The sequence below is a fragment of the Pecten maximus genome, chromosome 14 (assembly GCF_902652985.1).
Source record: "Pecten maximus chromosome 14, xPecMax1.1, whole genome shotgun sequence".
NCBI lineage: Eukaryota > Metazoa > Mollusca > Bivalvia > Pectinida > Pectinidae > Pecten > Pecten maximus.
The window spans coordinates 1,146,127-1,169,713 of NC_047028.1; the positions used below are offsets into that span (position 1 = coordinate 1,146,127).

Here is a 23,587-nt window from a genome sequence, read left to right on the forward strand (position 1 = left end):
ACCACGATATATACAAGGAATTACAGTAATAGATTATCACACGTAAAAACAACACCACGATATATACAAGGAATTACATCAATAGATTATCACACGTAAAACAACACCACGATATATACAAGGAATTACAGTAATAGATTATCACACGTAAAAACAACACCACGATATATACCAGGAATTACATCAATAGATTATCACACGTAAAACAACACCACGATATCTACAAGGAATTACATCCATAGACTATCACACGTAAAAACAACACCACGATATCTACAAGGAATTACATCCATAGATTATCACACGTAAAACAACACCACGATATATACAAGGAATTACAGTAATAGATTATCACACGTAAAAACAACACCACGATATATACAAGGAATTACATCAATAGATTATCACACGTAAAACAACACCACGATATATACAAGGAATTACATCAATATATTATCACACGTAAAAACAACACAAAGATTTATACAAATTCAAAACAATTCTTTATTACTTTACAGTATACATATGAATATCTATAATACTCAACGTTAATGATTATTTTCGGACCACTTACACACAAATTACGTACACTATGTCAAACACTTGTTGTCGAGAGTGACCTAAAATGTAACTAAAGATAGTCAACAACATATTACGTTCGGTACATCATAAAATAACTTAAGAAAAACTAAAAAAAAAAGAGCACAAACAATAGAATGGGGCGTATTATTACATTCGTGAACAGTCGCTTCTCAGTATTATTGCACACCATCTATTCAACATATATCATTGATTTAAGAAGCGCTCGGACCGCAGCAAGGAAAACACCTTCACCGGAACCGGACGCCTTAATCGTCTGGAAATCAAAAGTGTATCTTACTTAGAAGAGGTAGATCAAAACCCTTACAAACTGTATATAGGATAACAATATCATATGATAGTTTCATATTATTTTTTTTATAATAAATATTACAGCATTCATGTAATTCGATATATAATGTATCAAGAACATATAACATAATAAATTATACATGTATATATATACAGATTGATAAACATTTGTTATAGATAGCTGTAGTGTACATGTATGCCGATACTAGCGACTACATGACAGGTGTTTTAATGGCCATAGTCATTACACTGGCTGGATCTGCTAGATTGTTAACGATATGGCGCCGTACGCCGAGTCTTTCTCCGATATCTCGAGGGACACCATTCTGGTAGTGCTGGTATTGTTAATGATGGAGTTTTCCGAAGGACGAATCGAAGATTCTAAATCCTTTCTTTCAATTATCCTTTGTGAGGTCAATCTGCCTTTAGTGACAAACGCACTTGGGATCATAACAAAACCAGCAAGTACAATACTGGAACCAATAAACATGAACTCAGCCCCGCGAAATGACGTCATTTCCGCTACCATTCCTACAACAATAAAACGTAAAGGATGACATACGTTTTAAAACGAGGTTACGTAAAAGCAGATTCTGACTTAAATGTAGGTATAACACCGTATATTCGAATTCGACATGCGACTGCGCAGGCGTATCTTACACGTTAGTTGCATGTGATGAAATATGACAACATATCATTGCTGTACTTTTTTTATTATCAATCGCTTCATATACGTGTGTGAAGCTGGAAAATATTTATGGGATTATGGGTACGTTAAAACACATAATTAGTATAGTAGTATATTTAATTTTAAATTGGTAAACCGAAATATAAAGTATGGAAACTAGAGAATCGACATTAAAGTATACGTACCCGCCAGAGGATTTCCGGTGAAAGAAGCGATTGTGTAGGACAAATAAACCATACCGAAACATCCCGATAATCTGTCTGGCCCGAAAAACTCAATAAAGAGCATACTGCCCAGGTAGTGAATATTACCTGTAAAAAACAAATGTTTATCAATATAATTATAATGAGGTTACATGGTGATATGGTATACAGTGGTAATCCTGAGATGTTTATCAATATAATTAATAGTAAGATTACATGGTGATGTGGTATACAGTGGTAATCCTGAGATGTGAATCAATATAATTAATAGTAAGATTACATGGTGATGTGGTATACAGTGGTAATCCTGAGTTGTGAATTGATTTGAATTCAAAATAAACACGAGCTGTGTACTTATATTTAATCAACGAATAAAATGTGGTCATTTAATATATAATGTCTAATTAGATCAACATGCAAACAAATCAATGTTCTCATATCTTACCGAATGGAATCAATATGTTACCTATATAGCTAGTTCATTACTTTTAAAAGAAATAGTATAGGGCATTGTGCATAAGACATTTCTTTATAAGGAAATATTGAAGGCAATTGTGCATAAGACATTTATTTATAAGGAAATATTGAAGGCAATTGTGCATAAGACATTTCTTTATAACGAAATATTGAAGGCAATTGTGCATAAGGCATTACTTTATAACGAAATATTGTAGGCAATTGTGCATAAGGCATTACTGTATAACGAAATAGTATAGGGCATTGTGCATAAGGCATTACTTTATAACGAAATATTGAAGGCAATTGTGCATAAGGCATTACTTTATAAAGGAATATTGTAGGGAATGTGCATAAGGCATTACTTTAAAAAAGAAATAGTATAGGGCATTACTTTACAAAGAAAGTTTTATAGTATAAAGTGGACACAGGAAAGACGAGTACTATTTCTCTGTGATGTTTAAGTTCAATGATATTAAATCTAAAACCATCCTCACCGAAGAAAAATCCAAAACCAACAGCTGCAGCGTAAAAGTGGACAATATCTACGCATAATGGGATTGTCATAAGCGAGCCTCCGCTGAGGACACATGCACACATGTAGAGAAAGCGAGAAAGTCGAGGTGTCTTATCCACTGATACCATTCCGACCAGTTTACCCAGAGTGTTAGCTGCCCCGGTAAGGAGAAGGGTTGTCGAGGCTTCCTCCAGTGTAAACGTTAGATTGGTCCATGTGATCAGGAAGACGGGAATATGTTACCATAAACCCGATCAGATAGAAGAAAGAAGATGATAAGACACAGATAGAAGAGGATGCTGCCAAACAATGCTTTGTCGACGTATACCCTGTAGGCGTGGACGATTACACATAGCAGCCTCTCAGGACGCTCTGTAACACACGTATGATATAGTCTCATACACAACACATCGAACACTGATAATTTGCACCTATACATATTTTAAATGGCAAAGCATAGGGATATTATATACATAGTTAAGTCTCAAATGATACTAAAGATAGCATTACCATTCGATTCCTTTTTACTTACAGTGTTATCTTCCAAACGTATTTAAAATGATTGGATTAATAGATATATGGATGAAATATCGAATATTACATTAAATTCATTGCAAGGTTGACGTTTCTAAATGGATTTGTCTATGTTGTAGGACAAATCTGTAGAAATTCTATGCTATGGCTGCCACAATCACCATATCTGTAATCTAATACTGAAAAGCTAAATATGGTAGAAATAAAACTGCGAATTTATGAAACTTTGAAATGTATACCAATTTGATGAGGTGTCTTCTGAGATAGATCGGAGGGTATCGGCCTGATGAGCGCCCCGCCAACCACACCGTGGAGATAAATACCAGATAACATCATAAGTGAACCGTGAAGTCCAAATTCACTTAACAGGAATGTTACGATTGGTGGCCCTATAATACTTCCGGTTCCGTTAGCAGCAAGTATTAACGCGAGGGCGATATGGCGCTTCCTGTCAAAGTAGCCTCGGAATGCCATAAGGCTGGCTGCTATCGAAAGGCCACCTCCAACACCTGTGAGATGAGTAAATTATCATATGAGGTTTATTTGTATGATATGCTGAAATCGTGTTAATCATCTAATGCTGTCTTGTTTAGATATGGATGGTAATGGTTATTTCTATACATTATTGTATAATTATCAGCATTGTGTTATAAGTGTAGGTGTTCACATAGTATCCTTTATAGCAGATGTAGTATTTTAATCAAAAGTATATAGTTTGTTGATCGTACTAGGCGAATATAAGTGGGTCCTCTGAAGAAGTGAGGATTTACTTTCGTGTTTTCTATTTAGGTGACATTGAAGATACAGAAATTGATCTTTCCCCCATTGCAATACTAAATTGGAATCTACAATCTCTCTATCCTTTCTTTTCTTACTACTCTGTGTTCCCGTGCTTTGTTTTCTTGCTCTATATGTCTCCTCTACATCTGTCTTCATATGAACCTAACGGTTGCGAGGATCCTAAAAACAAATTAAAACCTTAGTTATAAAAGTACTAATAACCAATGTGTTCACTCACCTGCTATGGCTCCTATTGTTGCAAAACTGTAGAAATTGAGGATAAAATAGCCGGAGAGGAAAGCTCCAGTTAGGAGAAAACCTCCAACACACATGATGATACGACAGCTTACAATACCGCATATAGGACTAGCCAAGGTCACTATGACGGAAAACAAGACACTATGTAAACCAACGATAGGAAAAGGATTTAGAAACGTGCAAGTGTAAGGATTTTTCTGTCTAGAATCTTAATTGAATAGTTAGCAAAAGTAAGGGACTTTAGTGGTATCAGATCTTCCACTTGCTCAAGTATGACTTTCCGCCTATGACGTTTGTTACGAGCCTCAGTGACCCTGATACCAGTATTTGACATGTGGTGCCTCAAGTGTCCTTGAAACACCTTGTGTTTCCGATGATTGTTTCTTTATTGTTAAATTGGTATTACTTTATTAATTTACTTAAATTTACTTATCAATCTGGACTTGTAACTATGGACATGTTTTTTTCATGATAATTTGTATCAATGCAGTGACGTATTTTTAACCAACTCTGTTTTTATATGATTTGTCGTCTTCTATTGACGCTGTAGAAATGTACTTGAACCTGTGTGCCGATGTTTTGAACTATTTTTTGTTTATATTTTTGTATCTTACTGTTTAACATGTTTACCAATAATCATAAATCATTGCAAATTATTGCCATACGGCCATTTAAGTTGATTGTCCTAATTCAGTGTTCAGTTGTTGGTCAATGGATCCTTGAGCATGATACTTTATCTCCTAACACAGTGTAAGTATTAACTTGATTGTCAACCAATCATTGTGTATGACTCCATGCTAGGTTAATTGTCAACCAATCATTGTGTGTGACTCCATGTTAGGTTAATTGTCAGCCAATCATTGTGTATGACGATTGATCTCCTAACAGTGTCTGTATTAACTTGATTGTCAACCAATCATTGTGTATGACTCCATGTTAGGTTAATTGTCAGCCAATCATTGTGTATGACGATTGATCTCCTAACAGTGTCTGTATTAACTTGATTGTCAACCAATCATTGTGTGTGACGATTGATCTCCTAACACAGTGTCTGTATTAACTTGATTGTCAGCCAATCATTGTGTATGACTCCATTTTAGGTTAATTGTCAGCCAATCATTGTGTATGACGATTGATCTCCTAACAGTGTCTGTATTAACTTGATTGTCAGCCAATCATTGTGTATGACTCCATGTTAGGTTAATTGTCAACCAATCATTGTGTATGACTCCATGCTAGGTTAATTGTCAGCCAATCATTGTGTGTGACTCCATGTTAGGTTAATTGTCAGCCAATCATTGTGTATGACTCCATGCTAGGTTAATTGTCAACCAATCATTGTGTATGACTCCATGTTAGGTTAATTGTCAGCCAATCATTGTGTGTGACTCCATGTTAGGTTAATTGTCAACCAATCATTGTGTGTGACTCCATGTTAGGTTAATTGTCAGCCAATCATTGTGTATGACGATTGATCTTCTAACAGTGTCTGTATTAACTTGATTGTCAGCCAATCATTGTGTGTGACTCCATGTTTGGTTAATTGTCAGCCAATCATTGTGTATGAAGATTGATTTCCTAACACAGTGTCTGTATTAACTTGATTGTCAGCCAATAACTGTGTGTGACTCCATGTTAGGTTAATTGTCAGCCAATCATTGTGTATGACAATTAATGTCCTAACACAGTGTAAGTGTTAATTGGATAGTCAACCAATCACTATGTGTGACACTTGTGATTCTAACTCAGTGTTCATTTGATTGTCAAACAATCAACATGCTCCTAACTCGGTTTTTACCTCACTGATGAATGTAGTGGAGTAGAATCAAGCCATCATCCATTCTGAAAAATAAATCTCACGTTCCAACATTATCCCCGCTCGCTGTCGAGCGATTTCTAATACGACAAATCGAAATGATCAGATTATATTATATATTATATACTATTATTATTTTGGATGTTAAAATGAATATGGATATTTAGTAGGTGACTTGGACATTATTAAATCAGTATAACACAGTTGATATAATAAGCAAACGAGAGCTTTTCTTAAAGATGATTAACATTCTAATTACTGCCACCGATTACATGTAACACATTATGTTTCGCAATGTCGTATAGTTGCTGTTTTCTCCCCTTTCTCCTTTCGTTAAATTTTGATTTTAGTGATGGTATATTCGTTTTAACCTGTTTTATTTTTTTCGTGTGTAATATATGCTGTAGTATATCTATATTACAGATTACAGAAGTCGAAAATGAAACAAAATTTTACATTTAAGATAGAGTATTGAGTATAAAGTCAGAACATCAAATGAGTCAAGGCTTACTCAGAATTACCCGCTTGCCAGGCGGTACTGCCACCTATAATTAATAAAGCAAATTAATTGTATAAAATAACAACTATTTACAGAAAATACTGTAACAATATCAAAATGGTTTTCATAATTGTGTTCGAATTATGATGCTATGCTTTCTTAACTATGTTTTAATCTTTTGTTCAGCTTTAATCAATCGAATGCACGTCTCTTTCGTATATCAACGAATATCATTCTGATGGTCTGGGTGGGGAACAAATGAAAATGAGTCTCCGAATGTCATTATTATTTTTAATTTGAAGCATTTAGGGAAAATGTTGTGCAGCGATATTTCGTCAAAAAATAGAATTCTTAAGTTAAAAAATCTGGGGAAAACAATAATACTGAAAATTATATTTCGTATTTGTATACTAATAATACACATTACACAAATATTTGACAATACAGATACCGGTGGTGTATCTGGGACAGCTATTGGTGCTACCATGATGGCTACCTCTAATGCACAGTCGTTTGAAATTTGCCGTGAATAAAAGGACGTTTGATCAAAGTGTCATCAATCCAGTATTTATACCTGTAAAGTAGGTCGAACCATACATGATATTGCCAACCATTGTGATTTCCTCCAGAGTGGTGTCTAACTCCTCAATGATGGGGACAAACAGTAACCCGAAACTCGACATCATCATTATCGCCAGCATGTGACTGACGGAACAACCCAGCACAATCAGCCACGCCCATCCTCTGTCCACGTGGTTGGGGATTTCACTTGAAGGTATCAAGGACTCTTTTTCAACCTGTTGACAAATCGTAATTAAAACTAAAACTTAGAAAATTACGACGTATGACAAATATTACGTTTACCCTTCTAGGTCCCTGGTCTGATGTCGTCGTCGTCGTCGTCGTCGTTGTCGTCGTCTTAATTATTCTACAATGCGATTCAACGTGTATATTTTGTTTTGTTACCAATTATGAGTTAGATTAGCGGTGTGTTTACATCTCTGTATTCTCTGTATAAGTGGTGAACACTCATCCACCGGATTTTTTGTCCAATATTTAACCTGGCATGCGGTAGTGTAGAAATCGTCTGTTGGAAGGTTGTTACACCTGCTGTATGTGTTTACTGTTACGAACCTGGTTACCGGTGTCACGTCGATTATAGTGGACTAACTTCACCGATAAAGCTCTACCCATCTCTCAAACCCCAGATTGTTCCTATTCCAGCTCCTCAGACAACTTTGGTAATCTGATGACAGTAACTAAATATAAACCCAGGCGATATGCGTCGTTCGAATTGGTCTCCTATAATGTGTATTCATAGCGACACCTGTGCCTGCTATATAATATGTTTCTGCCATTACATGGCCGTGTCCTTGTTAAATTGTCGGATGATAACGGGCGTAAACAGGTTCTTATGCTTTAATGCAAATATTATTAACCGTGTAAACAGTCTAAAATGTTCAAATTGGTCTGCGGACTATAATCGCTCACGCGCTGCTTTGACAGCTGTTATAAGGTCATACACAGTCCACATTACTGACGTTCACATCACATCACTCATTAAACTAATCATAGTCGTATGACATATCTTCATCAAAAAGGCACATTTTATCGTATTGTACTTATTGATCACCTATCTAACGCTATAGGTACATTGTCGACACAACGCATTGACATAAACACTTTCGCGACAGTATGTACCGTCAAAGCTAGGTTGACCTATAGACTCAATGCAATAAAAATTCACGACCGGTTATAACGTCAAATCTAGGTTGACGTCTAGACTCAATACCATAACAACGTTCACGTCAGCATATTACGTCATCACTAGTTCGAGGAAAAGGCATAACTGATCAATACGTAGACGAAAGTTCCTAGTGTAAAAACAGATTGACGTCAAGATGTCATAAATGCATTACGTTCACGACAGTACACAACGTCAAAGCTAGGTTAACATCAGGTACAATGCCATATATACGTTCACGCCAATGCGTAACGTCATAGCCAGGTTGACGTCTAGAAAATGTCATGATTACGTTCAAAATAGCATATATCGTCATCGATAGGTTGCCGTCTTGACAATGCCATGGATATGTTCACGGCGTTACATAACGGTATAGCCAGATTACCAATGAGTCTAAAAGGAAACAATAGCATGCATAACTTCAAGACGGGAAAGAATATTGGTTCTAAACCGGACACAGTCACATAAAAGGGTTCACGGTCGTATTTGAGAGAAGTAAATTGGTTCCAGACAGCACCTGTACTGATGTTATTGAACTGCGATTTCCTTGCTGTGTTACGTTGAATTAAAACAACAAAATATATGTGCACATAGTTTTAACGTTTAAAATATGTACTTTAACTGTTTCAATCATATGATGTTTTACGTGTGCTTAGTTTTCATATAGAACCAAATACATATTATCCTTGTGGAAGCTTGTCAATCACTCCAAAGTCAAGGGATTAAAGGCATACATTTCTCACAACTCTCCTTCCTGCCTAGTTAATGATAAACAACACGACAAACTGTATACCAGTGATAATTTATCTAAATACATCAGATTAATAGAGGAATATCATAAATATAATTGGAGTGCAATTCTCACTTAGAATGTCTCTGTTATTAATGAATGTGAATGTCCGTACGAGCATAGCAACCCCTAAGTATTTGCACCATTTCTATACAACACATTATAATGAATACACAACACATTATAATGAACATACGGCTTAAAGCATTTACATTAGATAAAGCTCAGCATTCAACACAGATCAATACATTACACATCTATGAAATACTAAAAGTAATATCAATTAAATATACACCAACTTAAAACCCAACTTAAAAACCAAGACACAAATACAAGCAGTTAGCTTTTAAAGGGAGCTTTCTTTGACGAGGAAGGGTGAACATGTCAGCAAAACTGTTTTGAATATCCAAAAGATAGATGAGCCTAGGAACCCCTGGGACCCCCGGTTTATAGGCATACAATTAGACGATTTTACAGTACAAACATTAACACCTTATACAACTTTCTTTATAAATAAAACAATTGTATTCCCGTTTACATCAATACTAACACAACCTCCAACCTAGCTAATATTGACACGTGTAAATCTATTACGGCCACCATTTCCGTCACTGAGAACGATCACTGATCCGTTCGGACGCTCCAGTAAGGACAGATATCTTCCCTGCTCTTGACAGCAGAACACTCTTGTTTCTTCAGGAGTTTGAAATGTTCCAGCTGTAGTCCGATCGGCCTGAAGAATGACAACAGCCGGGACACTTCCATAGTTAACATGCATGACTTGATTACTCTGACAGTGTCGATAGTACCCACAATCATCACTACATCTTTCCCACGTAAAATGTGTCTCGGCGTCGAGATCCTCTCGTGTCCCCAAAACTACTTGAGATCTTCCGTCTTTCCCCGATGGCGATGTAATGGGGCAAATATACCTCCCGCTGATCACATGTTGAAATGCGAATTTGTTGGGTGGAGAGCTCATTCTGGTTGTCGGTGACCTGGATATGATAATACAAAATCAAGTATTTACAAACTAGAAAATCAATGGTGATGTTTTAATTAAAGTAGGTCTAGTAATGATACAACTAAACACGCTCTATTTAACACTGGTTCTTACTTTATTAATGATGGCATGTAATCTTTCTACAACTGGTCATCACTGAATAATCTTGATACTATTTACTGCAAACGTGGAAATTTACGCGAGGGGGGATCCTTTTGTTCGCGAAAATCAACCACATGCATATTATTTTGATATCAATTTGCGTAATCTTGAACAAACGAAGGTGGATCGATCGCGAAAATTACCAATACGCGTATAGTTTACATATTGAAATCGCGAAATTAATCATATAATGAATATTCATTCAGTAAATCTTTGTCTGACTTAACACAGTTGAGAGTATAATCTAACAGCTTTTCGATAGATTACGTGTTTAAATGTCTTGCACTAGATATATGTGAAGCTCCGTTCTCTTTTGTGTGTGAATTATATATTCTAGAGATAACACAATGATACCTACCACTGGACACAGCCAGATGGATAACTCTCCAAAACAAATGTTGCGTATATAGAAATACCCATTCTTTTGTAACCTGTTGTCCTATGTTTAACTCATTTTACTCAAATGGACGTTATAGCTACACAGATGGACAAACAGGTTGTCAGTTTAAATCCAACCAAAAATGGAATGCATTATTGTATATAACAAAGCATATATAATACTGTAGGTAAATATACACTGGGATGTTTGTATGATATCAGCAACTTATGACAACCTTCTCTATCGTCTGACAGGGTATGCTTGTAAACAGCTTCACGGTATGTGGGTTGGATAAGTGGTTTACCTCTGCGACATGTTCAACAAAAGGCCAATACAGTATATAAACATTGCCACAGTGATGCGGATACAAATGATAATGATGGGATAATAAAAATCCTTCTTTTGACAAAATGACATTTTAATTGCGACATGTTTGAGAATCTCACCTGCGTCTGAGTTTAATGTGAAATTAAGATACATTGATACGTTCAGTGTATTTTCTAGCAGATCTAGGAGAATAAAAGAGTAAAATTGGTGAATTTTTAAAGATACTAAACAACATATTGAAGGGTTTGCATTTAAGGATTGATTATTTTGTTGCTTGCCTGGACTGTTGAGGGGGGGAAGTGAACCTCATACAAATGACACTAGAATGAGATTAACCCAGCTTTATAGTATGATAATGTAATACATGTAAATTATTGACTTAACGAGAGATATACTGACGATATGGAGGATTTTTATGACCTATACTGCAATATTCCAAACACTTCTTGGAATATTGCATTCTGGGTCATAAAAAATCCTCCATATACGACAGTAATTCTCTCTACTGTATCTTGGTTTCAAATACAGAAGTGACATACCTTTCTTTAACTGCATTTGCTTGAGATTTTATCTTTTCAGGTTTTTTTGGACATCTTTCAATATATGTTGTTGATGATTCATGGCTAGCCGGGTTGGTTTTCATGAAGTTATTGACTTTCGGTATGCTAGTATAGTATGTAAATGGCTAGCCGGGGTGGATTTCACGACGTTATTGACTTTCGGTATTCTAGTATAGTATGTAAATGGCTAACCGGGTTGGATGTCATGACGTCATTGACTTTCGGTATGCTAGTATAGTATGTAAATGGCTAGCCGGGGTGGATTTCACGACGTTATTGACTTTCGGTATTCTAGTATAGTTTGTAAATGGCTAACCGGGTTGGATGTCATGACGTAATTGACTTTCGGTATGCTAGTATAGTGTGTAAATGGCTAGCCGGGTTTGTTTTCAAGTCATTATTTATCATTTTGTCATGATTTTGTCATGAAATTGTCATTTTTGTCATGATTTTGTCATGCTTAGTCATGGTTTTGTCATGATTTTGCCTTGTTTTGTCATGATTTTATCATTATGTCATGATTTGTCATGTTTTGTCATTTTATCATGATTTTTTCATGTTTGTCATGATTGTAATGTTTGTCATGATTTTGTCATTTTTGTCATGGTTTGTCATGATTTTGTCATATTTTGTCATGATTTTGTCTTGTTTTGTCATGATTTTATCATTATTTTATGATTTGTCATGTTTTGTCATGATTTTGTCATTTTGTCATGGTTTGTCATGATTTTGTCATGTTTAGTCATGGTTTTGTCATGATTTTGTCATGATTTTGTCTTGTTTTGTCATGATTTTATCATTATGTCATGATTTGTCATGATTTTGTCATGTTTTGTCATTTTGTCATGATTTTTTCATGTTTGTCATGATTGTAATGTTTTGTCATGATTTTGTCATTTTTGTCATGGTTTGTCATGATTTTGTCATGTTTAGTCATGGTTTTGTCATGATTTTGTCATGATTTTGTCTTGTTTTGTCATCATTTTATCATTATTTCATGATTTGTCATGCTTTTGTCATGTTTTGTCATTTTGTCATGATTTTTTCATGTTTGTCATGATTGTAATGTTTTGTCATGATTTTGTCATTTTTGTCATGGTTTGTCATGATTTTGTCATGTTTTGTCATGATTTTGTCATGATTTTGTCTTGTTTTGTCATGATTTTATCATTATTTTATGATTTGTCATGTTTTGTCATGATTTTGTCATTTTTGTCATGGTTGTCATGATTTTGTCATGTTTAGTCATGGTTTTGTCATGATTTTGTCATGATTTTGTCTTGTTTTGTCATCATTTTATCATTATTTCATGATTTGTCATGCTTTTGTCATGTTTTGTCATTTTGTCATGATTTTTTTCATGTTTGTCATGATTGTAATGTTTTGTCATGTTTTTTCCATGATTTTGACATTTTTGTCATGATTTGTCATGATTTTGTCATGATTTTGTCATTTTTGTCATGGTTTTGTCATGTTTAGTCATGATTTTGTCATGTTTTGTCATGATTTTGTCATGTTTTGTCATGATTTTATCATTATGTCATGATTTTGTCATGCTTTGTCATTTTGTCATGATTTTTCATGTTTGTCATGATTGTAACGTTTTGTCATGTTTTGTCATAATTTTGTCATTTATGTCATGTTTTGTCATGATTTTGTCATTTTTGTCATGATTTTGCTATGTTTTGTCATGTTTTGTCATGATTTTGTCACGTTTTGTCATGATTTTGTCATGTTTTGTCATTTGTTCATGATTTTGTCATGTTTTGTCATGATTTTGTCATAATTTTGTCATGTTCAGTCATGATTTTATCATTTTGTCATGATTTGTCACAACTTTGTCATGTTTTGTTATTTTGTCATTGTTGTCATTGTTGTCTTTATATCATGATTTTGTCATTTTTTATCATGATTTTGTCATGTTTTGTCATGTTTTGTCATTTTTTATAAAGTTTTTGTCATGTTTTGTCATGATTTTGTCATTTTTGTCATGATTTTGTCATGTTTTGTCATTTTTGTCATGTTTTGTCATGTTTTGTCATAATTTTGTCATTTTTGTCATGATTTTGTCATGTTTTGTCATCATTTTGTCATGATTTTGTCCTGTTTTGTAATGATTTCGTCATTATGTCATGATTTGTCATGATTTGTTATGATTTTGTCATGTTTTGTCATTTTTGTCATTTTTTCATGACTTTTTCATGTTTGTCATGATTGTAATTTTTTGTCATGTTTTGTCATGATTTTGTCATGTTATGTCATGATTTTGTCTTTTCTGTCATTTTTGTCATGCTTTTGTCATGTTTTGTCATTATTTGTCATGTTTTGTCATGATTTTGTCATGTTTTGTCATGATTTTGTCATGGTTTTCACTTGATTTTGTCATGATTTTGTCGTGATTTTGTCATTTTTGGCATGTGTTTGGCCTATTTTGTCATTTTTGTCATGTTTTGTCATTTTTGTCATGATTTGACATTATTCTTCGGAGAGGCATGATATTCTTCAATTACAGTTGTCTTGGAGATTCTATGATGTATACCAAAAAAAACATGGCAGCCATTACAATAGACTTCTGATTGAAATACAAGAATTCACATGACCCTGATGTGTTGAAAGATGAAATAAAAATTTGATCTATTTTTGGAATAAAGACAGTAAAAAAGAATCCTCTGTTCCAAGGAAAAAGTTGCCAACAAGTGTATAAAAGGAATCATCTTACAGGAAATATGTATCATTACTATGATGTTGTCAAATTCAGCATACACCATGTTAAAAATCATTCAGTCTCCAATCAAATTTTACCTGACGTGGAAACTGAGAAAAAGCAAAAGCTGGATATCATTGATAATGTGCAACAAAACAAAAAATGATTATTGGGAAGTAATAAATGATGTAGACCGTACATGTTTACGTGGAAAATTAGTTTGTGAAATATTTACCAAAGATTTATGTGAAGTGCAAAGAACCGATTCATTTCTTAAACAATTTGAACTGTTAGTAGCACATGAAAATGTATAAATAGCTTTTCAATGAATATATGAATAAGAAAAAATGTCAAAAAAGCAGAAAGATTTTCTGAAGAAGATATGTTATGATCCAAAACATGTGTTGGGATTCACTGGCCCCAAAAGGTTGTATGAGGGTACATGTATAAAAAAGAAAAGCAAATTGAAGAGAAGTCGATCACGGGTCACTGCTTGGTTGCAGAATTAAGATCCTTATAGTGTAAGACGATAAGTTAGACACAAAACACCAAAAGTCAAAACTCCTTTGGTGAGTGTGGACTACATGTGGGATGCTGATTTAGCAGATGTCTCCAATATCAAAGACTATAATGAAGGCATCACTTTCTTACTAGTTGTTGTGGATTATTTTTCAAGTTATGCTTGGGTACTACCCCTTAAAAACAAGAAGGCTACCACAGTGTTGGAGGCTTTCAAAAAGATATTTGCAAAACGTCAGCCCATCATCATCAGATCAGATCATGGAAAAGAGTTCTTAAGCAATGCATTTCAAAAGCATTGCAAAGCCATTGGGGTCACCCACATTGCAAGTCACAGTGCTCATAAAGCTTCATTTGCTGAATCATTTATAGGGAAGTTGAAAAATATTTTGTACAGATACTTGCATTCCAATCAAACGTTTACATACGCTCAAGAATTACAAAAAGGTCTACAAATCAAAAGAAACGAAGTGGAAAATAGAAGACGTCTTAAAAGTTAAGAGAGCTAAAGGAAAGAAATTAGCGTTGTTTAGATGGTTAGGATGGCCAAAAAAAACATTGATTCCTGGATAGATTATGATGACATTGAAGTGCCCATAAAAACTATAAATAAGCTGAAAAAACACCAAAGTAAAGAAAACCATGGCTTACGTGTGTCAATTTTGTTCTAAAACGTACACGTTGAAAAACTATCTGGATCAACATATCAGAAGAAAACATTTCAAAGATCTACGTGAAATACCGTGCTCATCAGCTGGCAAAATTACCTCTCAGAAGGAATTTGATATAGTTAATGTACCTGAACACATGTTACCCCCAGTACCTAGAGGACATTTCTTGCCCTGGAAACATCCCTTTACCTGTATCATAGCAGCTCCCACAGGATGTGGAAAAACAACGTTTGTGAAGAGGTTTATAGACAACATTCAACAGATGATGACTCCCATACCCGATAAAATCCTGTGGTGTTATGGAGAATATCAAACAATCTTGATAATTTGATAGTGATAGATGATTTGATGTCTGAAGTTAACTCTGACGTGACGTCATTATTAAGAGTCATCATTGCAACATCAGCGTCATGTATATAGTTCAGAATTTATTTTGTCAGAGTAAAAAAACATAGAGACATCAGTTTAAATACTCATTACATTGTTTTGATGAAAAATCCTAGAGATTCGTCACAGGTCAGGTGTTTGTCCCATGAGATGTTTCCAAGTAAAACTTTACTGATGGAAGCCTACAAGGATGCTACTCTTCATCCTCATGGATATCTGTTAGTAGATTTGAAACAAAACACTCCTTCAGATCTCAGATTACGTACATGTATATTTCCTGGAGAGTATCAGTTTGTGCATGTCCCCTAAAAACTTATATATATATATGCTTCATGGAAGGTTAAGTTAAGGTAGATGTTGTTTGACGAAGATGTCTTCATATCTGGAGAAACATTGTAAATACTTGGAGTATTTGTGCCAAGCTGAACCTTCTATACGCAAAGTCATCCTAGAAAAAGCCAGTAAAAGTTTCATATACTGTTTATGTGAGTGCATACAAAACATTCTACAACCTCCTGTAGACTCTTTCGTAAAATCCCTTCACCACATTGAGGGGGAAATGGCAAGTACTTTGCAACTTGAAGATCTTCCAAAAAATGACTTTGTATGATCAGGATTTAATAAAATACCTTTCTAGACATCAACAATACAAACAGGATGGTTTAACACCCAAGGTAGTGAATACCATCGAAAATTTTCCCAAAGATGACCTCCCACGTAAACTTGTTTTTGCAGAGTGTACCGAAAACTGCTTAACCTAAGACAGAAATGTTGATGGATAGATTAAAACAGGTAGTCCAGTGGAATGACAAAGGAGAATTTGGATATAAAGGTGCCCCGGTGATTTCAGGTTCTAATCTAGTGGATTAAGTGGGCAACGCTACACGTCAAATATGAATACCTTTCTAACCGCTTTAAGGGATCTGAATGTCCCTCAGAGCTGGATGAGTAATAAAGAATATTTGGATAAAATACAAACTGTTGCCTCTACTCCTTTACCAACGATACGAGAGACTATACCATCTGGAGAAATTCTTTGGCTAGACCTCCAGTTACTCTTACATCTATGATGCCATCTCCAGTCACCCCATTGGCGACATCTCAATCTACGCATACACCATCTCATGTTACCCCTTTGGCTACATATCAAGATTTTCATACACCGATACCATCTGGAGCTACCCCTTTGACTACATCTGAGAACACCCTCCTTTCTCCAACACAAATGGATTGGAAGGAATACAGTGATGAGAGTGGCTACAACACTTTTTCTAAACCCACTTCACGATCAACGTTACCTAGAAAACCAGTTTTAGACATGCTAAAGAAATGGAAAAAAATAAGCCTACATATTAGAGCCCAGATAAAGTATAAAAGTCATCGAAACACTCCACTTCAATCATAATAAAATGACTAACAATACCAGTGGAAACTCAAATTGGTTGTTTGTTTGGTACCAAACTGCCAAGAGAAGAAATTATTTTCTTTTGTCAAGTGTGCATCATTAAAATTTTATATTATCATCTGCTGTAGCATCTATCATCTGAGCATAGGTCATCCACTAGAGTCTCTGTGGGTTTCTTTGTTGAGCAGTGGTGTTGGCTATCTAATACCTAGTCCTACTCTGAAAAAGAAAGATGTTTTACATAACCCTTCCTAGTAATAGTTCAATGGAGTAATTTCAAGACAATACATTAACAACTGACAAGACACGTTTGCCTCAACCTCTAGATCTCAAAGGTTGTTGGGAGATGGGTCTAGCTGAAATTCAATATCCTCACTCTTGGTTCAACGTACGTGAAGGTGAATTGTGGTTGGAGATGATCGTTGGTGGCAGTGACAATGTTGCTAATGTTGAATTTGATCCTGGAGCTGCATTAATCATGACAAAACATGACAAAAGCATGACAAATCATGAATAAAATCATGATAAAAATGACAACATCATGACAAAACATGACAAAATCATGACAAAACCTGACAAAACATGACAAAAACATGACAAAGCATGACAAAACATGACAAAATCATGACAAAACTGGCAAAAAACATGACAAATCATGACAAAATCATGGCAAAACATGACAAAACATGACAAAGCCAGGACAAAACCATGACAAAACCATGACAAAACATGACAAAATCATGACGAAAATGACAAATCCAGACAAAACATGACAAAACCAGGACAAAACCATGACAACACATGACAAAATCAGGACAAAAATGACAAAAGCATGACAAATCATGAATAAAATCATGATAAAAATGACAAAATCATGACAAAACATGAAAAAAATCATGACAAAACCTGACAAAACATGACAAAAACATGACAAAGCATGACAAAACATGACAAAATCATGACAAACTGGCAAAAACATGACAAATCATGACAAAATCATGGCAAAACATGACAAAATCATGACGAAAATGACAAATTAAGACAAAACATGACAAAACTAGGACAAAACCATGACAAAACATGACAAAATCATGACGAAAATGACAAATCAAGACAAAACATGACAAAATCATGACAAAACCTGACAAAACATGACAAAAACATGACAAAGCATGACAAAACATGACAAAATCATGACAAAACTGGCAAAAAACATGACAAATCATGACAAAATCATGGCAAAACATGACAAAACATGACAAAGCCAGGACAAAACCATGACAAAACCATGACAAAACATGAAAAAATCATGACGAAAATGACAAATCCAGACAAAACATGACAAAACCAGGACAAAACCATGACAACACATGACAAAATCAGGACAAAAATGACAAAAGCATGACAAATCATGAATAAAATCATGATAAAAATGACAAAATCATGACAAAACATGAAAAAATCATGACAAAACCTGACAAAACATGACAAAAACATGACAAAGCATGACAAAACATGAAAAAATCATGACAAACTGGCAAAAACATGACAAATCATGACAAAATCATGGCAAAACATGACAAAATCATGACGAAAATGACAAATTAAGACAAAACATGACAAAACTAGGACAAAACCATGACAAAACATGACAAAATCATGACGAAAATGACAAATCAAGACAAAACATGACAAAACTAGGACAAAACCATGACAAAACATGACAAAATCAGGACAAAAATGACAAAAACATGACAAAACATGAAAAAAATCAGGACAAAAATGATAAATAATGACTTGAAACCAAACCCGGCTAGCCATTTACATACTATACTAGCATACCGATAGTCAATAACGTCATGAAATCCAACCCGGCTAGCCATTTACATACTATACTAGCTTACCGAAAGTCAATAACGTTATGAAAACCAACCCGGCTAGCCATGAATCATCAACAACAGATGTTGAAAGAAGATGTCCAAAAGAACCTGAAAAGATAAAATCTCAAGAAAATGCAGTTAAAGAAAGGTATGTTACGTCTGTATTTGAAACCAAGATACAGTAGAGAGAATTACTGTCGTATATGGAGGATTTTTTTATGACCAAGAATGCAATATTCCAAGATGTCTACCTTCTGGTAGACATCTTGGAATATTGCATTCTGGGTCATAAAATCCTCCATATCGTCAGTATATCTCTCCTTTCCCACGGTGATATAGTAAACCACAGCTTCGTTAAATTGGCACGGAGAAAATATATGAAATGTAATATATTTCAAATAAAAAGAAAGTTACAAAACACATCTTCAACACTGCAAGATTAATAACACAAATGTGGTATAGAAAACACAGTGTATCAAATAGCTTATCAACCAGAACAAATCATTCATCCAAGAAGAAAAATGTGTTCTTTCCTCCAGTCAATAAAAATATTAGTGTATGATAACTGGTGAATAGGCAGCAATCGACGAGAGCAGTGACATTAACCATACTTTGACGCCATCTGTTAGCTTGACATTAACCATACTTTGGCGACATCTGTTGGATTGACATTAACCATACTTTGGCGCCATCTGTTGGCTTGACATTAACCATACTTTGACGCCATCTGTTGGCTTGACATTAACCATACTTTGGCGCCATCTGTTGGCTTGACATTAACCATACTTTGGCGCCATCTGTTGGCTTGACGTTAATCATACTTTGGCGCCATCTGTTGGCTTGACATTAACCATACTTTGACGCCATCTGTTGGCTTGACATTAACCATACTTTGACGCCATCTGTTGGCTTGACATTAACCATACTGTGACGCCATCTGTTGGCTTGACATTAATCATACTTTGGCGCCATCTGTTGGCTTGACATTAACCATACTTTGACGCCATCTGTTGGCTTGACATTAACCATACTTTGGCGCCATCTGTTGGCTTGACATTAACCATACTTTGGCGCCATCTGTTGGCTTGACATTAACCATACTTTGACGCCATCTGTTGGCTTGACATTAACCATACTGGGACGCCATCTGTTAGCTTGACATTAACCATACTTTGGCGCCATCTGTTGGCTTGACGTTAACCATACTTTGGCGTCATCTGTTGGCTTGACGTTAACCATACTTTGGCGCCATCTGTTGGCTCGACATTAACCATACGTTGGCGCCATCTGTTGGCTTGACGTTAATCATACTTTGGCGCCATCTGTTTGGTCGACATTAACCAAATTGATATAAACAGTTGACTTGATATTAACCAAATTGGTGTAAACATTTGACTTGATATTAACCAAATTGGTGTAAACAGTTTACTTATTAACCAAATTGATGTCTTCTGTTCTATAAAGACTGGTAAACGTTGACACTTTTTGGGGATAAGAGACTGGTAAACGTTGGCACTTTTTGGGGATAAGAGACTGGTAAACGTTGGCACTTTTTGGGGATAAGAGACTGGTAAACGTTGGCACTTTTTGGGGATAAGAGACTGGTAAACGTTGACACGTTTTGGGGATAAGAGACTGGTAAACGTTGACACTTTTTGGGGATAAGAGACTGGTAAACGTTGACACTTTTTGGGGATTAGAGACTGGTAAACGTTGACACTTTTTGAGATAAGGTTTCGCCAATCATCGGAGATAGTCGTTACTGGGTTCTGTCGTAAGTACAGAGTAGTGTTGTATGGTTGGTAGTAGTTAGGATGTTATAGCCATAAAAAAATGCATTGTTGTTTGATCCTTCTGGTAATGAACGTGCAAAGATGTCTGTAACAGTCTGTAATGTACTCGTACAGACATCTTCCTTCGGGGAGGACGAGTCTTTCAATTGTAAACGCCCCAGGTCAGGCAGGCAAAACGTTTCCTGTTCTGCTAGCGATTTAGAGCTACAGGTATAGTGGAAATGTCATAAAAAATATACCAAAGGTTCTGATATAGGACAACCTATATTACAGCTTACAGCTATACCTGAGTTTAAACAGAGTAACTGTGAACTATGTTACAGCTATATCCAAGGTCGAATAGAGTATTTGTAAACTATGATCTATGGTCGATAACGGGGAACTTAGTATCTTTTTGAAAAGTTTCCATTTTATCAGAGAAGATATCAAATATGGAATTCCGCCAAGAGTTAAAACAAAACTAGGGCACGAGCCTCACAAAAAGACAATAGTTTCAGCAATAACGACAGGCACGTAACAGATAGAGCACTAGTCTGACACAGTGTTATAGCGATCATTTCAAGTTATTCCCCTGGAAATCTTAACAGACAGATAGTGCCCACACAAACGTGTTTGTTTTGCATTTTACTAAAGATGAGTAGTGCCATCACGTCACGGAGTAAAGCTGCTTTGTTGAAAGATTCAGAAATGGAGGAATCTACCCCAGGAATAGTGTCTTTGTTCAAGTCTAACAAAAATCATTTTATGTAATCCATAATACCATTCTTTTACGATTCTTCTACAAGATTTTAGGGCAGTGCAATACAACCTACCTGTTGGTCAACTGTTCAGGTGTGTCCCAGTCTTCTGATGTGCAGCTGTGTCCCAGTCTTTTGATGTTCAGGTGTGTCCCAGGCTTCTAATGCTCAGGTGTGTCCCAATCTTCTTAAGCTCAGGTGTGTCCTAATCTTCTGATGTTCAGTTGTGTCCCAATCTTCTGATGTTCAGTTGTTTCCCAGTCTTCTAATGCTCAGTTGTGTCCCAATCCTCGAATGTTCAGGTGTGTCCCATTCCTCGGATGTTCAGGTGTTTCCCAATCCTCGGATGTTCAGGTGTGTCCCAGTCTTCTGATGTTCAGTTGTGTCCCAGTCTTCTGATGTTCAGGTGTGTCCCAATCCTCGGATGTTCAGGTGTGTCCCAATCCTCGGATGTTCAGGTGTGTCCCAATCCTCGGATGTTCAGGTGTGTCCAAATCCTCGGATGTTCATGTGTGTCCCTGTCTTCGGATGTTCAGGTATGTCCCAATCCTCGGATGTTCAGGTCTATTGTGTGATGGTGATGACAAACAGACATACGATACGTAAATAAGGTCTGGCATGACAGATGAATACGTACGTGTTATTCTCATAAATTTGCATACAATCACAGACATTTGCGTAATTGAACATAAGATTTGAAAGCATTATTTACAACACACATATTTTATATTTTTCCAAATCCTGGGTGCACATGCACATAAACAGCAGACATCAATAAACTACGAGTAAGTAAGTATCTTGTTAAACGCCTTGATGATCCGCCTATTGCTAGATTTCGTCTAGTTTTATGTGGTTCGTCCTATTATAAGTAATATTACATCAACATGCTCGGTCGCCTTCAAGGTCACTGACGAATCCTGAAAGGTTACAATAGCTGTGTGTTATAGTTTAATCAATTGTGGGTCGCTCTATATATCTAACTCCCTTTTATATAGAAACCAATTAATGACTTGGTTGCCTGTTATATAATCTTTAATTAGTACCTATCCCTTGAAATGTTCCATGTATGGTTTTGGTATTATTAGACGTCATATCAATAGCTATGATCATTTAAGCTGGCCTCCTCTGTGTACGAGATGGAAGCGTGTAGTTGATGTGTGCTTGTTTATGACGCTGTAGTACGTTCGTGTGTTTGTCTCCTTGTGACAGCGCGTTAGTGATACCCACTTTATAGTGCGATCCCACTGAAGTGTACTGACAATTTTCTGTGATTTGAGCTGTGTTATGTTCTATATTAACATATATAATATTGATAGCATAAAAATAACATTTATATCAATATATATTGCTATAGACGTTATGAGCACGGGAAAGTGTGTTCTTGAAATACATTTCTTTAATACTCAATGATTCGCTATAATAAGCATAAATCGTTTCCTTACCTGCAGCAATTTGATCTTTTACAAATTGAGATTTTGACACACCGGTTGTTGATATATAGCATGCAATGATTATTCGTTGGATGGATATTCGGCTTCTATTTTCAGGGTTCTGCAAGTATGTACTAGATTTCACCACCTCGATGGATTTCTACACCAATAGGGTATACTTGTATATCACACTGACTGTGTCACTGGAAAGTTTACCTTTGATTTTATGTTCCGTGTTAAGGGGATACAACATGCCCCCTGAATACATTTGATTTAATTATAAGCTGTACTCTCACGTAGGTCTGGCGTTCGACGGGTAATCTTTTTCTCGCTGGATAGCATTTCTCGAGAGTTTTCAATCCAATTAACTTTCTTGTAAGGGTTGCATAATGATATGCGAATTTTATCAGTTCATTCTATTAACAAAACTCAGACGAACGATTATAAAATTCAA

General features: G+C 35.5%; 3 protein-coding genes across 4 annotated transcripts; all 3 read right to left on the reverse strand.

The window, feature by feature from the left end:
- Window positions 1-339: 339 nt before the first annotated feature.
- Window positions 340-4,691, reverse strand: LOC117342604. The gene is made up of 5 exons (XM_033904800.1): window positions 4,308-4,691; window positions 3,529-3,798; window positions 2,736-3,127; window positions 1,765-1,890; window positions 340-1,422 (listed from the first exon to the last, which is right to left on the reverse strand). Exons 3-5 carry the CDS (start codon window positions 2,881-2,883, stop codon window positions 1,154-1,156), a joined length of 543 nt encoding a protein of 180 aa, XP_033760691.1. The 5' UTR covers window positions 2,884-3,127; window positions 3,529-3,798; window positions 4,308-4,691; the 3' UTR covers window positions 340-1,153.
- Window positions 4,692-6,970: 2,279 nt separating this feature from the next.
- Window positions 6,971-7,871, reverse strand: LOC117342605 (monocarboxylate transporter 5-like). The gene is made up of 2 exons (XM_033904801.1): window positions 7,777-7,871; window positions 6,971-7,439 (listed from the first exon to the last, which is right to left on the reverse strand). Exons 1-2 carry the CDS (start codon window positions 7,834-7,836, stop codon window positions 7,188-7,190), a joined length of 312 nt encoding a protein of 103 aa, XP_033760692.1. The 5' UTR covers window positions 7,837-7,871; the 3' UTR covers window positions 6,971-7,187.
- A 1,305-nt stretch (window positions 7,872-9,176) lies between these two features.
- Window positions 9,177-22,417, reverse strand: LOC117342993. 2 transcript variants are annotated; one of them, XR_004535940.1, is made up of 2 exons: window positions 21,779-22,417; window positions 9,177-10,174 (listed from the first exon to the last, which is right to left on the reverse strand). XR_004535940.1 is itself a non-coding variant. In XM_033905320.1 (2 exons), exons 1-2 carry the CDS (start codon window positions 10,759-10,761, stop codon window positions 9,739-9,741), a joined length of 498 nt encoding a protein of 165 aa, XP_033761211.1. In that variant the 5' UTR covers window positions 10,762-10,859; the 3' UTR covers window positions 9,177-9,738. The 2 variants fall into 2 exon arrangements, 1 of the variants encoding a protein (XP_033761211.1); XM_033905320.1 differs by lacking the exon at window positions 21,779-22,417 and adding an exon at window positions 10,700-10,859.
- Between the last annotated feature and the right edge of the window lie 1,170 nt (window positions 22,418-23,587).

Coding starts and splice junctions, on each gene's coding strand:
- LOC117342993 (XM_033905320.1), bottom strand. CDS start 10,761: ATGGGTATTTCTATATACGCAACATTTGTTTTGGAGAGTTATCCATCT. Junction 10,175..10,699: donor CCATCTGGCTGTGTCCAGTG/GTAGGTATCATT, acceptor TATCATATCCAG/GTCACCGACAACCAGAATGA.
- LOC117342604 (XM_033904800.1), bottom strand. CDS start 2,883: ATGGTATCAGTGGATAAGACACCTCGACTTTCTCGCTTTCTCTACATG. Junction 1,891..2,735: donor TGGTTTTGGATTTTTCTTCG/GTGAGGATGGTT, acceptor TGTTTTTTACAG/GTAATATTCACTACCTGGGC. Junction 1,423..1,764: donor CACCGGAAATCCTCTGGCGG/GTACGTATACTT, acceptor TTATTGTTGTAG/GAATGGTAGCGGAAATGACG.
- LOC117342605 (XM_033904801.1), bottom strand. CDS start 7,836: ATGGGTAGAGCTTTATCGGTGAAGTTAGTCCACTATAATCGACGTGAC. Junction 7,440..7,776: donor GACGTGACACCGGTAACCAG/GTTCGTAACAGT, acceptor ATTTGTCAACAG/GTTGAAAAAGAGTCCTTGAT.